This window comes from Diuraphis noxia, unplaced genomic scaffold (genome assembly GCF_037042655.1).
Source record: "Diuraphis noxia isolate RWA-SAM2 unplaced genomic scaffold, SU_Dnox_SAM2 contig0001, whole genome shotgun sequence".
Taxonomy (NCBI): Eukaryota; Metazoa; Arthropoda; class Insecta; order Hemiptera; family Aphididae; genus Diuraphis; species Diuraphis noxia.
This window is the reverse complement of record NW_028301711.1, coordinates 39051039-39067233: the sequence shown is the minus strand read 5'-3', so window position 1 is coordinate 39067233 and position 16195 is coordinate 39051039. Positions and strand designations below refer to the sequence as shown.

The following is a 16195-nucleotide window of genomic DNA, read 5'->3' as shown; positions in this document are numbered from 1 at the left end:
ATGGAAAAAATTATTGCCGTGAGACTATACTCGTATACGTATTTACCATTGTCGATAAATAAAAAACATTCCGGTATTATATTCCTCCTTATGCAGTCCGGACATCGTGTTTATCGAGTATTTTATCTTTATTTCTTCTTTTTTTTTGTATCACGGTTTTTATTTCAGTAATTTAATTTAAAATAATGATATAAAGTATAACTACTATAAACTATAAAAAAATAGTAAAACATAAATAATTGTAGTATAAAAACATTTGATTTAATTAATTATTTATTTATTTACTTACACGTTTTTATATATATATATATTTTTAATAGAAAATGTTTAGATTAAGTGCGTATGTGTCCACGTATTTTTTATTACCATAATATCCATATAATATATATATTATATATTATTTGAATAATAATATATCATAGCATATTATATTCGTTATGATATTGTTCCGGCGCGGCGGCGGTGTCGTTGTCCTGCGCGATAGTAATGTTTACCATATTTCGTTATAAATGTATAGTAATATTTCCGTTTCCGTCGTACGCAGCTATTACACCACCAACACCGGTATTATAGCTTTAATTATATTAAACATTAACATATAGTCGATTATCGGCGAAAGACAATTTTTATATCACGATAAACTAATAATATATAATATTATCAAACCGTCAACTGCCTAAACAGCAATGAAGCTAGGAAAGACTTCAACATCGCTGAAAACCTGCACAAAGCAATTGATTCATTTTCACACTACCAAAACATAATTTTATACCTTAAAAAAAGAATTGTACTGTAACATTGTAAAAGTTTAATACTTTTGTTAAAGCTATTAACCTTACGTAGGGGTTGATATTTAACCAATAAAAATATTATCAAACGTAATAATAATAACAGTAATAATAATAATAATACTATTTGTGCCGTTGTCCCGCGGGCCGCGGGCCCACCAACTGTCGCTTTCGACGTACCGCGAATTCCGCCGACGGGGACCGCGAGCGCGCGCGTAAAAATCCGACCGTCGTTGGTCGCGCCCGCCATTGCCGCCTCCGCGCATTTAATCAAAACGGCAGTACCGTGTAATATACTAATAACAGTTACTGCCGCGCAGTACACATTATAATATTGTTGTTGTTGTTATTATTATTAATACGCACGACGCGCGACTGTTATGTTTTTCGACTTGCTCGCACATGTCCACCTATCCTATTCGGCATGTAAAATATATAATATTATAATACAATATAATATGTATGTATATCGGTCCACCTACTTGCGTGTATGTGCGCATATTTTGGGTAGGTACGAGCCGTATTTGCTCGCGCCGCCTCGCGGGTAATAATCACGCGCCAGCGTAATCGTATTCTGGGACGGTCGGATCACGATTCTACGGCCGCTGCCGCTGCCGCAGCGTTGTGCAACGGCGGCGGGTAGCAGAGTCGCACGCCGCCACCACGGCCACCGCCTCATGGTTTTAGAAAACTCGTTTTCATCAGCGGCCGTGGCGGCTTAGCGATCGACAGACCCGGCGAACGGTCGCGCGCGAGCCCGCGCATTATATATAGGTATGGTTATTACATCGCTCTGCAACTGAGTACGTATATTAAATTATTACTCGTCGACGAATTGATCACACGGACATAGCGGATAGCGTATATATATATATATATATATATATATGTATGAAAAAAAAACACTACCCGCCCTGCTTGCGCCCCACCTTTGCCACCACCAGCACACCAACACCGCCACCACCCCACTATACCACTCACCGAAACAACAACAACAACAACAACTACCTGCACGCATCCGCTGCGATATCGTTGTAATTACAATAATCTCAATCGTCGTCGTCGTTGTATATATAGTCGTCGTCGCCGTCGTCGTCGTCTCGTAATATATATTATATACCGCACCGAAAAATACCGTGTCTAGTGCACACCATGTAATAATATCAACGTACCTGCCTATATCTACCTACCGATTATACGCCGCGCCGTCCCTCTATTACTTATCGTCGTCGTGTCCGGCAACACCCCGACCGCCGCAGTTACATACCGCTATCGTGCGCGGCCGCCGAGGTCCGGGTGAACGTCGTAGCGCACGCGAGCGAAATCGAAAAACCCGCGCGCGCCTGTTACACGTACAGCGTAATAATATTATCATGATACGGATAATACCATAAGCCGTCCATTGCCGCTGCTTAAACGCGTTACGTTTTGTGTTTCAGACTTGAACTATTGCGGCACCCACGAACCTTGCCTGAATGGAGGGACGTGCAAGAGCACGGCACCCGACAGATACACTTGCACGTGTCCCGAAGGGTTTGGAGGCGCCAATTGTGACGTGGTGCTGAATCCGTGCGCCACCGAGCCGTGTGCCAACGGCGGAAAATGCAGGACCGTGGACGCTGTCACCGCATCCGTCGGTGGTGCCGGTGCATCTGGCTCTGGTACGGCCGGCGGCGGTGCTTTGATGTTCGGCTCCGTTGCTCAATCCACGCCGCTGCTGGTGCCCAAGCAGTTCCATTGCGATTGTCGGCCCGGCTGGATGGGCAGCACATGCAATACAGGTATACATCTCGTGATCTTCGTGATATAGATAATACGTATGTTTTTTTACAAATCTTGTTTATATTTTATCTATAATCGTTTCATATTTCTATGTACATAAATACATTATAGGTGTCGTTTGAAAATTCTATTCATTTCTTGGGAGGTTTCAAATTTTCAAATTTCTATTATTAGCCAGCGATGAGCTTGCTTATAGTTTTGCATTGTAAAATTGACAAATTATTGCACACTTGACGTTTTCAGTTCATCTCTCGTATATAATTATAGACTACACAAAATAGATAAATCAACATAAAAAAAAAAAATCCAAAATATTTATGTTGGTATTTATATTAATATGCCCTACTTTTTTTTATTTATTACAAATTAAAATGTATCAACATATTACATGTTACAACAAGTTAGTTATAAATAAATAACAATAACAATAGCAATTTAATTTAGAGTTATATATTAATTAAAATTTAATTATACATCATGTTATCTCGATGTCTCTATGCATCGATTTTATAATTTAATTCAAAATATTTGTTTAAAAAACCAATTTTTTTATCTTAAAACATGAGTTACACTTAAAATGCAATTTTTACCTTGTCGCTGTTAGAAAGATCGGATTATTAAGATGTAAAAACCGATTCTATTTAAAATAACATATTATAATCGGCTAGTTATAATTTTTAGTAAATAGTGATTAATTTATACATGTTTATTCAATATTATATTTATTATTTTGATATTTTACTATTTTTTAAAATCATTTAATTAGATATAAATGAGATTTTTAAAATAAGGTTTTAATGAGTTTATTTATATATTTTCATGGAAACTGACCAAGGAAGGATTTATTAACATTATTAGGTGAAAAAAAATGTACTATGCATATGAACTTCCTGTTCATATAATTATATTTATTCATATAATAAATTAATATAATAGGTATAATGTATACAGCGTATTTTAATGTTACACCTATATGAATATGATGGTAGAGATACTTTAATGTTTTATTCGCTGTGCAGCATAAGTATATATGTATATATACAATATACATGATAGGATTATACAGCATACCATATTGATGTAGTTGGAATATTTTTATGCCTCTATTGTTTATTATTATGCATACTGTCTATACATATATAGTCATATAGACATTTATTATTATTATTTATTTATTTTCATTTAAAAAATAGAAATTACATACATGTAAATTATATAGTTTATAAACATAGAATAAAAGACCAATACTAAGAATTTAAATTAGTAAATATATAAATATATATATATGTATATTTGTAACATGAACAGTATATATAATATCTATTAGAGTTAATCGACCTTCTATTATCGTATTTAATGATGTGAATATTATCTGAAAGAGATGATCTTACGTCCATTATTTTTTTTCGATATCTTAATTTTAAAATGTGGTATTTTCAATAGCATATATTACTTTATTAAAATAAGCAATTAAAAAAGAAACTAGTATTGAAAAAAAAAATATTGGAAAAAATCAAAGACAGATCACAGATAAAGTAATATGTTTTCGGAATATTTAAATTTTATAACAGGTCAATTAACTCTAATATTCATTAATCATATAAAATAAATAATATTATAGTTCTGGTTCTACTGCATGTGATGCGAGAGAACAAACCGCAGTGCGTGCGTGCATGTGCGTGTATATATGTGTGCGTGTATATATGTGTGCGTGTATATATGTGTGCGTGTATATATGTGTGTGTGTGTATATGTGTGTTTGTATTGTGTAATCTTAAATAATCACCTCGATTATACGATGATGTATGCGAATATCTCAGGAAAACGGTCATACTGCCTCAGCGTTAGTCGAGAGACTTTAACGACGAGTGGTCGACTGACTGTCGGATAGTACGTGGTCATGAGAGGGGGTGCTATCTTCAAGTGGGTACTCGTCGACGATTTTTGTCGTCGTTGTTGCAGTGTATGCACGTACCTTTATACTTATGGCTAGTGGCCCGGTGGGCGGCGAGGGGATCGCGTCGCCACCGCACGACGATGACGAATTATTATTTAAATCACGCGTGATATTATTATTCAAAATTCCGATTCCGAAATTATTACACGCGCGCGCGCTCGCGCTCGCGCACAAAGAGAAAGGACATGTCGTTGACGATTTGTTGTTTGTTTGTTGGTTGGTTTGTTGCGTGTGTGTCGTCCTGAGACGTCGTTATTGTTATTATGGTAAACACGCTGGGTTAAGAGTACCTCCGCTGTTTTATCCGCAAAGTCATTACAGCGGTGGCGGCAGCAGCGGTGGTCTGTACATCGCGCGCCCACGTTATTAAACCGTACATGCGCGGTGATGGCAGCGGTGGCGGCGATGACAACGATGACATTTCGGTATGTCACTGGCATAGTGTTATAATTACAATGACTGTACCATGATGACCGGAGAAAAAAATATTATTATATAATATATATAAATAAACGTTTTGACGTTTTGTTTTATCTTGGTTTTTGTTTGTAGATGGGTGCGGGTAGTCCGGCGGGGGAGTGGGTCTAAAAAGGGTTAAGAGGTGGTCGACGACTCAAACATGTGCGGCACGTGTGGTTTGCCCGTAAACTGGTAAACTTGAGTGGCAGTCATATTTTGTATACAATATAATATCGTAGTCGAAGTCCTATAACCCGACGGGGTTCAGGCACATATTAAAACAAATGCCAAATAATGTATTTTATATCATAATGTATTCGTCATGTATTCTCTACTGCGAAAATGTGCAAATTTAAATTTTTTATTACGTGGTCCACAGAAATCGACGAGTGTGCTACTCAACCGCCCCGGTGCCTGAACGGAGGATCGTGCATTGACCTGGTGGCCGACTGGCGTTGTGTGTGTGCGGACGACCGTTGGCGTGGTCGCCGATGCGAAATTGGTATGTTTGCAGTATATTATAATTTATAACGATTTCGAGTCATATATATATATATATATAATTATATATATATAATTTAATAGTAACGACAACCACTCTGAGCTTTTGGCTTCTATTTTTGTCACTATATCTGCAGTGTGTCGATTGCACATTATGTTATTATAATAATATAACCACAAACTTTTTTATCGTTTAGACGTAGACGAATGTGAGCGACAGCACAGGGAACGGCAGTCGGCGGGGGTCGAACAGCAGTGTGGTCCGAATGCAGTGCCCTGCAGAACGACTGGGGGTGGAAGTAACGTCGCTGTGACCACGGAATGCGTGTGCCGAAGGGGCTGGACGACGGCAGCGGCAATGACGACTTCCAGGGATGGCCACAATGGAACTTTAGCGGCCGCCCTTGCGTGCACCGTGAACGTGGATGATTGTGCTGGACCGGACGTGAAATGCGCCAATGGTGGTACTTGTTTGGACTTGATCGGAGGCTATACTTGCGCGTGCCCAGTCGGCTTTACCGGTCAGTATAATTATATAATATATAATTAGTTATAACAAATAAGTTACTATAGTGTGAAATTCTTCAATATTAGTGTTTTGCTAATAGGTATGCTAACAATATTATAGACTATTATTATTTATAATGATAATAAAATAAAAGTGTGATCGGAGCGATGATTTTTGAGGGGCCGCATATAGGCAATCTGTTATGCATGCGGTTGGACTTGCACGTTTGCGTGTAAGCAATCAAACATTTGTGTGCATGCTTTTGAGGGCGTGGATAAAACCCGTAACCATGAACAATAACAGTGAATACTTGTTCACACGCATACTTAAATAGTAGCAGCACACGAATAATAAATAAATTTGCCGTGTGGTGAAAATTTTTGAAAAAAGTTTTGCAATAATAGTGTCATAAACCATGAGGTTGTTGCAGGTACAAATTGTTGTACCAGTTAAAATTTATTACTTTTAGTTTCTCCTATAACTATAATATAACATGCAATATTTTTCGTTTATGTAATATATACGTGACTACTTTGTTGGATAGAAAGAGCGCCCAAAGTTATAGCACATAGATCGATTAGGCATTGAATGCAGGTATTTTCTACTATTGACTTTATAAATATAATAAAATCATGTACGATATAATAACTACGAAATCTGTTAAGAAAATTTGTTTTCATTTATTATCTAGAAAGTTATACATCATAATTAGGACAATAATAACTCTAAACAGTGTTGTATGTTTATCAAAATTAATTATGAACTAGGTATATGTTACTAGAAACTAGGTATGTTAATAGAAAAATAAAACATTTAAGGATAATGAAATATCCTAAACTTTAATTACAATCGTGTTTTTTAAAATAGAATATTATTATCATATAATTATTATCCATCGCATTTTTCAACTAATGAAGTAATAATATATCATTGGTTGAGGAGAGTAAAAACTTGAACCATTCTCTCTACCGACAATATATGGACAAATTAATATTTTACATGTTGATTCTTAACACTAATGTTATCATTGTAATTTATGAAAATTATTTATAAGTTATACGAGTAGTCTATAGATCTATCTCAAGAAAGCATAATAATTTAAAATTATGATTAAGAATTATGTTCATATAATCATATTATTATATAATTAAATATAATATCGATTGAAAAACAGTTAGGTCAATATTAGTATCTATGTAAAAATATTTTCAGAATGCTACCCCTCTTAAAACAATAGAAAATAGTAATTCAGTATACATTTAGGCTATTATGTAAAGCTTTTGTTAATTTATAAGACAAACCTAAGACGAACCACAGTTTATTGTCATTGTTCAATGGTTAGGGACTTAAGCCTAATAATACACTTATGAATTGTAACATTTTTAATATCTATTTTTGTCGTTCAAAGGTCGGAACTGTAGAACTCAAATCGACCCGTGTGGTGGCGATAGCGAATCAGGTGTGGCTGGCGGAGGTAATCCTTGCAAAAACGGCGGCGAATGCGTGCCGTCGCGTCGTTGGCGTGGTGGAGGAATGGGTGGAATGTCGGCCAAACAGCAGCATCAGCAACAAGCATATTCTTGCATATGCCCGTTGGGATATTCAGGCGAAAACTGTGAGGTAAGAGACTCTGACGAATTCAAGTGCAGGAATTTAACCAGCCCAAAATTCAGAACTATATTAGAACCTTATTATGATAGGTATATTCTTCATAAGTCATAAGCATAACGCTTATATAGTTTGTGTTCACAACTTTTTATAAAAATAAAAACACTTTTTCTTATAAATCGAGTCAGTTATTTATTTATCTTTACAACGTGATTTGTTGTTTTGATAGATCGATAGGGACCATTGTACACCGAACCCATGTCGAAACGGCGGTCAGTGCCTGAACACGCCGGACGATTATTACTGCCAGTGCAGCGGGGACGGTTGGTCGTGGCATGGCAAAAACTGTACAGTGCCAGCCGACGGTGGCATCGGCGGGGCTACCAAGTCTACGGCCTCGACCACGACGACCACCGCAAGACCTACGACTACCACGACCACGACAGCCGCACCGACGACAACGACAACGACGACCGTGGCCAGTACTAGATCTCCGTCGACGCCACCACTGCAGCGTAGCACCGCTATTACGCCGGTGGCCACAATCCGTCGACCTGGCGGTGGTTTGTCGGTAACAACGATATGGCGACAGCAGCAGAAGCAATATGGCGATGAAGATGACGACATCGCTAGAGGTGAGTACTTTTTACCACGTACTTGCAATTATAGAATATTATTACTTTTTTAATTTTTTTAAACACGTATTTTAGGTTAAAATTTGGGAGTTGGGAGTGGGGTTACAGCACTCGCAAAAGCTGTTTATTTAAAACAACAAATAATATATGATATCTTAAAAAAAGCTTAAAACCAGTTGTATGGGTCTCCGTATGAATAAGTATTTTGGGTTTATATTATAATTATATACGATAATATATAATGTATAGAGCAGAGTTCGATTAACTCGTAAGAAGTAATGAGTCTAGCATGGCGTATAATTATTATTATAGTAATATTTATGAATATTTTCGTACTCTTTAAATCCAGAAATTATTACCAAATACAAATATTTTATCCATTTTTCCCTGTTTAGCTTATTGGACGCTGATATTAAGTTATTTAATCCGTGATTTATAACATGTAATATGAATTCAAAGGTGCAGCTTAAAGAATTACGACAATGTTAATATTAGACAATCGGAATAAGCATTAAACGCTAACAAGCGTAAAAATGAACAATTCAAATATATCATTGAAATCCGCGATAGAGCCTTTCGAGAACCTACCGAGTTTTGTGGCGCCAATAAAATAGTTAACGACAAACTGCACCGCACGTCAATATATTTTAATGTTGTGCCGTGATCACGTTTCGTACGGTTATACCTAAATGGAGATACTTTATTGGGGTGATGCACTTTTATCAGATTGTTACCTATTATTTAAATATAAAATAATTTATTTAGGTGCATACATACATATATATATATATATATATATAAACATAAGCTATATACATAAACGAAATGATTGTTTTGTGCTATCATACACTACTCCTGCAACCATCATATTATGATCTCTGAGACCCCAACGCGTGCAGACGATGATTATGTGAAAACACGCGGACGACGTATTTCTAATTTACGTACATTTTTTTTTCCTCCCGTCATTCATAATATATATTACATTATTATTATACATAGCCTCGTTGTAAAATATTATAATATAGTATATATACGCAGCGTGTGTATATCGATTTTTTACGTAATTTATTATATACAGTTAAATAAAAAACTTAAACGAAATCTCGTTATTAAATGTGCGCGCACGCTGCAGTTCAGTGGTATGGTGTCCAGCAGGTAAACGCGGCGGTGTCACGCTGGGTCCGCGCGCCGCGCACCATTTCGAGCGCGCGATTGCGAGCTCAAGTGGCCGCCCCAAGATCGGCTGGTATAATATTATGCGGCGGCAATAACGCTCGTCCGTCAGCAGCGGCAACGGCGGTGCAACACGTCATCGGTCGTCGTCCGTCTCTCCGCGTCGGCGGCGCATATTATAATGATATACGTAATATTATATTTGTACGTATTTTATGTTTGAATAATGTATAAATTCGAAACCGCCGCCTCCGCCTACAAACAACGGTTGACGAGTAATGATAATAATAATAATAACCCGCTCCCACCGCGTCACCTAACCCGCCGAATAGCTGCACCGCACGTCGTTATGATAATAATGACCGCCGTCCCGCGGCCGATCCGTTTGTGAAAACGTGTGCGTCCGTGCCGCGTCCGTGTGCGTGCGCGCGGTACAGCACGGCGGCGGCGACCGTCATAAACTATACGACGGCGGTGGTTTCTCATCGACGGCGTGCTGCTGAGCGGCCGTCGTTACGGCGTCCGCGGGGGTCTAATGGGAAAACGTCGTCGTCCGTCGTGCGCCGGTCTCGTCCCGCGAGAGCTGAAAAACAATCGGCGGCAGCGGCGTGTAAGCTCCGTCAGTTCGGCGCCCCGCTGACTGGACGCGGCCGCGACCATCGTCGTCGTTTTACAAGCGCGGGCGCGCGCGTCGTGTTATTAATACATATTACAGATATGCACGCGCGCACGTATTTACAGGTATATTTATTTATTTATTATAAATTATGCGCGACGAGGTTAGAGTTTTTGGTACGAAATGAATAACGCACTTCATCGCCTGCGTCCACCTATAAACTGAAATATTACACAGTATCGTGTTATCGTTACAAAACACCCTACACCTTGTCTACCTCCCACTAACCACCCATCAATGATGTAAATAATATGTTATGATATTTCATCGACGTTCGCTGCAGTTTATTGCCGTCGACAAATTTACGTCTCGTTGTCATGTTACGTTCGTGGTATATACACGATTTCGTAATTGTAACGCGTGTCAATTAATTCTTATCGACGTCTATTTGTGTCATTACAGCTTCAACAGTAGCGAATGCAGATCAACAGCAGTTCGACGACGACGGCGTGACAGTAATGTGCGGAGGAGGTCGTCATCGGCGCAAGCACTGGATCGCTGACGACGGTTGCAACGAGTGCAAGTGTAGCTCTAAATCGTCGATGGTCGACAACGTTGACGACAAGTCGACCGTGATGTCGTGCACCAACATGTGGTGCGGACCCGCGACTTTCGACTGTTTGAGCGGTGTTATGCCTTGCACCGGCACCAACCAGGTAACTTTCGCCACGTATTATTATTACACGTCTTGTATGCATTTGTGGTCAATACACGCACAATGCATCCGTCTCCATTGATAATTTAGACCCGGGTTCCATAGAATACTATTTTTATTCCCGTATGGCCCTCGTTCGGTTTCAACGGTTTGATAATTATGTTGTTATCCGATAAAGTTTGATAATTGGAAACTATCGAAATGTTTGAGTAAAAATATATTCATTCTCTAGCAGTTAGAAAAAAAAAAACAAATTTGAATAGTGTTCGGGAAAATTCCAACCCATCCTTAACTGATACGGTGTGGCGTTATCATAAATTAAATGGGTCTTCGTGTTCTTTGCAGGTGTGCGTACCGATTATAGACGACATGGATGACGAAGAATTACTTGAAGACGACATGGAAAAGCAAGGAGAGACCGACGGAACCGTTTCTGCGGTGGACACCCTTCTTCTATGGAGACAGTGTTTGCGTCCACCGTGTGGTGGCGTGGACGCGGATCGTGACAGGGACGACGTTCGGCTCCGGTACGGTTACGATGACGATGGCAGCCAAGACGACCACAGCGCTTACGTGGCCGTGGGTTCGTGGCCGAGGCGTCGTCGCCGGGGTCAGTGTGCGACCGCGTTGGTGGAAGACAGCGACGTGGACGATGGCGGGGATGACGACGACGAGGACGGTTCACCCACTACGGTGTGGCCGTCAGTGGTTCAACACTGTCTGCCAAACGGTCAGACCAGTGACAAACGTCTACCACACCAACAGCATCGCCGTCGGCGTACTGATGCTTGCGGCCGGTTGCGCATTACTCTGGACCCAGCGCGTCTGCGGCGCGGTACTCGAGTATCAGCCGTGTGCCACAGTCTCCGTCGACTGCTTGCCAGAGAATGGGTGCGTAGTGGCGACGATGGTGACCTGAGTCAAGAGAACGACGTGGAATACCGACGGAATCGAGTGTACGTCATGTGCGAAGCGGCCGAGGATCAGCGAGAAAATAACGACGACGACCGAATCGGCGGTGGTAATGCCGGAAGTAGCGGCAACAACCGCCGTCGACGCCGACGACGTCGCGTCACTGTCCGAGTGTCTTTGGTACGTAAAATGTCATGGGTGTGACATGATTGATCGGGACCCGTTTTAAAATTCCCGATGTTTTCATATTAGTGAAAAATAAATAATATATAAAAATTAAATAGCGATTGAAATGAATAATAATGGCTACCTATATAAATAGTTTTATAAGATTTTGTACATATTAGTATGTATATGCTAGTTTGCATAATATGTTAATACATACTTTTAAAACTAAGTTTTCCCAAAATATTTTTAAACCCGATTAATATCGATTATGAGTCCTTAAATGTTAGTTTATATTTCCAGTTCTAGCGTTTGGACACGTTTGAATTAATTGCTTATTGTGTTGATCTATTAGGCTATCGTCACAGATAAGCAGCTACAGCACCAGCACCAGAGACGGATTACGGCAACGGCGGCAGAGGACGACGATGTCGATGTTGCAGCGGTCGTAGGACGGGCCGTCCAAACGCTTTATAAACGACTCAACGGCGGCATTGTTGCCGGATCAACGGTGACTTCGACGAAAAAAGTTCAAACCGCTGGACACCGTCTTCGCCCGACACTGAACGGCGGTGTCGACGACTACGATGACGCGGCGGCGCTGGCATTCTTAACGGCCGCTGTAGTGGACGTTTCCCTAGGAAGTGGTGTGACGGGCGAATCGCATTCAACGCCAGTTCCGGCAAACGCATCCGGTTCTTCGAACGAAGGTTAGTGTTCGCGTTGAGCGATGTTCTAGATAGCTATGTAGCGTGTTTTGGCGACGCGGTTTTGAGTAACCCTCACTTAAGTACATAATTTATAAACATGCTGTTTGGACAATATTATAGCGTATGAATGCATTTTGGGATCAACCGATTGAAATCATAAATCGGCGACCATTTAATAACCGACACTGCTAAATTTATATACCTATAAGGTAATGGTCAGTGCTAAGAGAAGTTAATAGGGACAAGATGGAGTGGGAGATATATGAAACAAAATAGTATAATGTATACGGCTATGGCTAAATGAAAACATAATATGACGGGGGACAGAGTGGCCAAGCGTTTTAATTCGTCGGCAGGTTCGAGCCTCGATCACAGGCGGCACCTCTCTTTTCGGTCTGTCACGGTGTCTGGAGAGAGAGCCACCATCCCCCACCCGGGCACGGCAGAAACCTACGGGTACCTACTAGAAATTCTGCCAAGCACAAAAATGTTCCAAACACCTTCAGTCTCAAAAAGCCCAACAGTGCAATCAATCTACAGCTAATGACCTTATTTGACCTATTTACAATGACCTTATGTCGCCGTAGCTTAAATGATAAAAAAAAACCAAAATATTCTTATATGCGATAATTGATATTATTAGGAACAGTTATCGTTATTATCAATATAATTTTTTCTGTTTATTTCCAGATGAATATTTTTATTGATTAATGAAAGGTTGATGATGTAAACCTATGTAGATAGACATATATTATTTCTGATTGATAACGGAAATTTGCTGAAAATAAATAGTAATTCACCCATGATTTATTGCGAGTACTTTGTGTTTTTTCATGATCTCCATATATGTGTTGATGATAAATGTAAAGCGTTGTTAATTAGCTTATAGATATTTGGTTATTTATGCGTTTTTAGTTATTGATAAGGTTAGGTATGATTACTATGATTTTCCTATTATAACTTTCATTATAATTTATTTATTCTTATGTTTTATTACCCATATCATTATTATATAAAATGCAGTACAATGAATATAATTTTTTACGATCATATTACTATGAGTAAAAAATTGTGGCAACTAAGTTGATCTAAATTATAGACCATCAAAATACCTATATACATTTTTTATTTTTCTATGCGTTCAAAGTTGATGACGGACACATGTCGTCCTTCGCTTCAACCGTGGTTATTCCCACCACCGAGTTCTTGAAAATAACACTAATACCAGACTTGTACTTTCACAGATTACCGGCATTACTACTACTACTATTGGACGATCGGCGTGGCCTGCGGAGCGTTGGCCACTGTGCTGGCGGCCGCGGCGTTCCTGTTACTACGTTTCCGGAGCAGTTCCAGGAGGAAATCGAACGGTGGTCAAACGACGTCGGATTCTTCAGCTACTGTCGTTGACCCTTCTGTGCCTGGCGGCGACAGTTTGATGTTGTCACTGGTGCGGCGTCAAAACGAGGAGAACCTCAAGCGGTTGGTGACCGGTGGCAACCGGGTCGCCGTGACGGCCGCCGGTGGTGACTATGGTGGCAGTGGCTGCGGACGCAATAACTTGTCGGCGGGATCGTCTCTTAGTTGCTCACGTGTCAGCATCGTTCACCCGTTATGCAATGTCACTTCAGCTGACGAAGGATCTTCACCGGAACTGCAACGCAAACAGAATGGTGATGTCGAAGGCATGAATGTGGACGATGAAAAGGGCGGAGAGAAAACAACAAACGTAGCATCACCGCCAATAGCTGCCGTTAGATCTGTAGCTGTTGCCGTTCCTCGACAACAACAGCAACAGCAACAAGTACAACAACAAACACAGCAACAACAACGGCCATTAGCTGCAGCAGCCCCGCAGCCATTATTGTTATGCAAAAAGACTTTGAATGTAGACAACGAGCAGCGACGACAACTACAAATGATGCAACAACAACGGCAACAGCAACCATCGATACACCAACAACAACAGCAACCAATACACCAGCAACACCAACTACCACTTCACCACCAACAACAACAATTACAACTCGCACACCAACCACATCAACTACCGGTTCATCAACAACAACTTCAGCAGCAGCAAGTAGCAGCGCAACAGTACAACCGTCGCAGTCGTGGAGAAATTCTTAATCAACAAGTGCAACCTAACCAGCAACAGTATCACAATCAACAGCAACAACAACATTATACGGCGTCATTGTTACACTCAATACCAACTAACAATAATAACAACCACAGTTCGGAAGGTGGTGAAGACGAAGCGGCTCCACCGTCGCTCACCGTTTTGGTGTAGAAGATATCGACTCTTATTAAAACACAAAGTTTTGTATTTTTTTTTTTTTTTTTTAACTGTTTTTGTATATTTACAAATCGTCAACATAATTAATTACTTGTAGTTACTATGTATAATATATATTATATGATGTGTAATGCCCGTATATTAATTTTTTTTATTATTATTATTATTATTTTATTATTATTATTATTATTATTATTTTAATCCTTATTATTAGTATGTTAAATTTCTTAATATTTTTTTTAAAAATAATTACCGGCGGTACGCTTGCCATTTACTATATACGTATACGTCGCGTCATGTATGATGTTAGCCTGCAAACGTGTGTGTTTTGACCTCTATCTCACTCCTATCCAAAACGCAAGCCTAATTATATATCGTACGTGGACTACTATACCACAATAATATTTTTTACTGATTATCATTATTATTATTATTATTATTATTATTATTATTATTATTAATAATTATTATTTTTATTATTATTAATATACATTTTTTAATTCGTATTATAATCTAAATGGATGATGATAACGATTTTTTTCTCCGAACAACGGTTCATTTTTTGTGTATATATATAAATTGTACGCCTCGCTATGCACGTGCGTCGCGTGTCTGTATCGTTTAAACTGTAAGATTTGCAACAAATATATTCAATTCGTTGGACGACAAGTGCGTTGTTACATTATTTTCGTTAAGCGTTAACTCGCTGTACGTATCCACCTGTTGATCGATTCAATTTTTTATAGTGATTGAGACGAACGTTATCTAATTGTTTAATGATCACGTGAAGAAATTAAAAAGTATTATTGTACGCTACGAAGAATATTGTAGATTAAACCAAAATATGATATTTTAAAATAATTATGCTTGTCGATGCGGTTGTGTACCTGTTTTGCCTATAGATTACGCCGTGTTACTTTTAGATAATATTATACTATTCCGATATTATGTACCAGTAAACTAACAACACTACGGCTAAAAACTTTGAAATTTTCAGTTCAATAAAAAAAAAAAAACTGGCATTTTTTGAAATTCATTTAATGTCAACATGTTGTACAAATTAGATTAGACTAAAGAAATTATCAGTGATAAGTGATAACTATCTTATATTAGGATTCATTATTATTTTCTAAATAATTACATTATTAATATTGATGTATATTATTTGAATAACAATATATTTTACATTATATAATTATAATTATGCTATTAAAAGTTTAGCATAATAGTATAATATTATTTATATCACAGTATAATTCATATATGATGTCTAAAACTTGCTACTAGAAAAATTTCAACGGGATCTATTAATTTTCTTAAAATTAAACACTTATTTAAGAGATCGAATCCTGTGTTTTCAAAAT

The 16195-nt window shown here is 38.7% G+C and overlaps 1 protein-coding gene across 1 annotated transcript in view; it reads left to right on the top strand.

Annotated features, from left to right (window-relative positions):
* Positions 1–15500, top strand: part of LOC107167920 (uncharacterized) — a 52804-nt gene extending 37304 nt beyond the window's left edge. Inside the window, exons 7-15 of the mRNA XM_089215642.1 lie at positions 2228–2569; positions 5366–5488; positions 5685–6008; positions 7404–7615; positions 7833–8238; positions 10493–10746; positions 11091–11837; positions 12178–12532; positions 13777–15500. Coding sequence (XP_089071768.1) covers positions 2228–2569; positions 5366–5488; positions 5685–6008; positions 7404–7615; positions 7833–8238; positions 10493–10746; positions 11091–11837; positions 12178–12532; positions 13777–14825 — 3812 coding nt within the window. The 3' untranslated portion in view covers positions 14826–15500. The remainder of the gene's footprint in view (positions 1–2227; positions 2570–5365; positions 5489–5684; positions 6009–7403; positions 7616–7832; positions 8239–10492; positions 10747–11090; positions 11838–12177; positions 12533–13776) is intronic.
* The last annotated feature ends 695 nt before the right edge of the window (positions 15501–16195 follow it).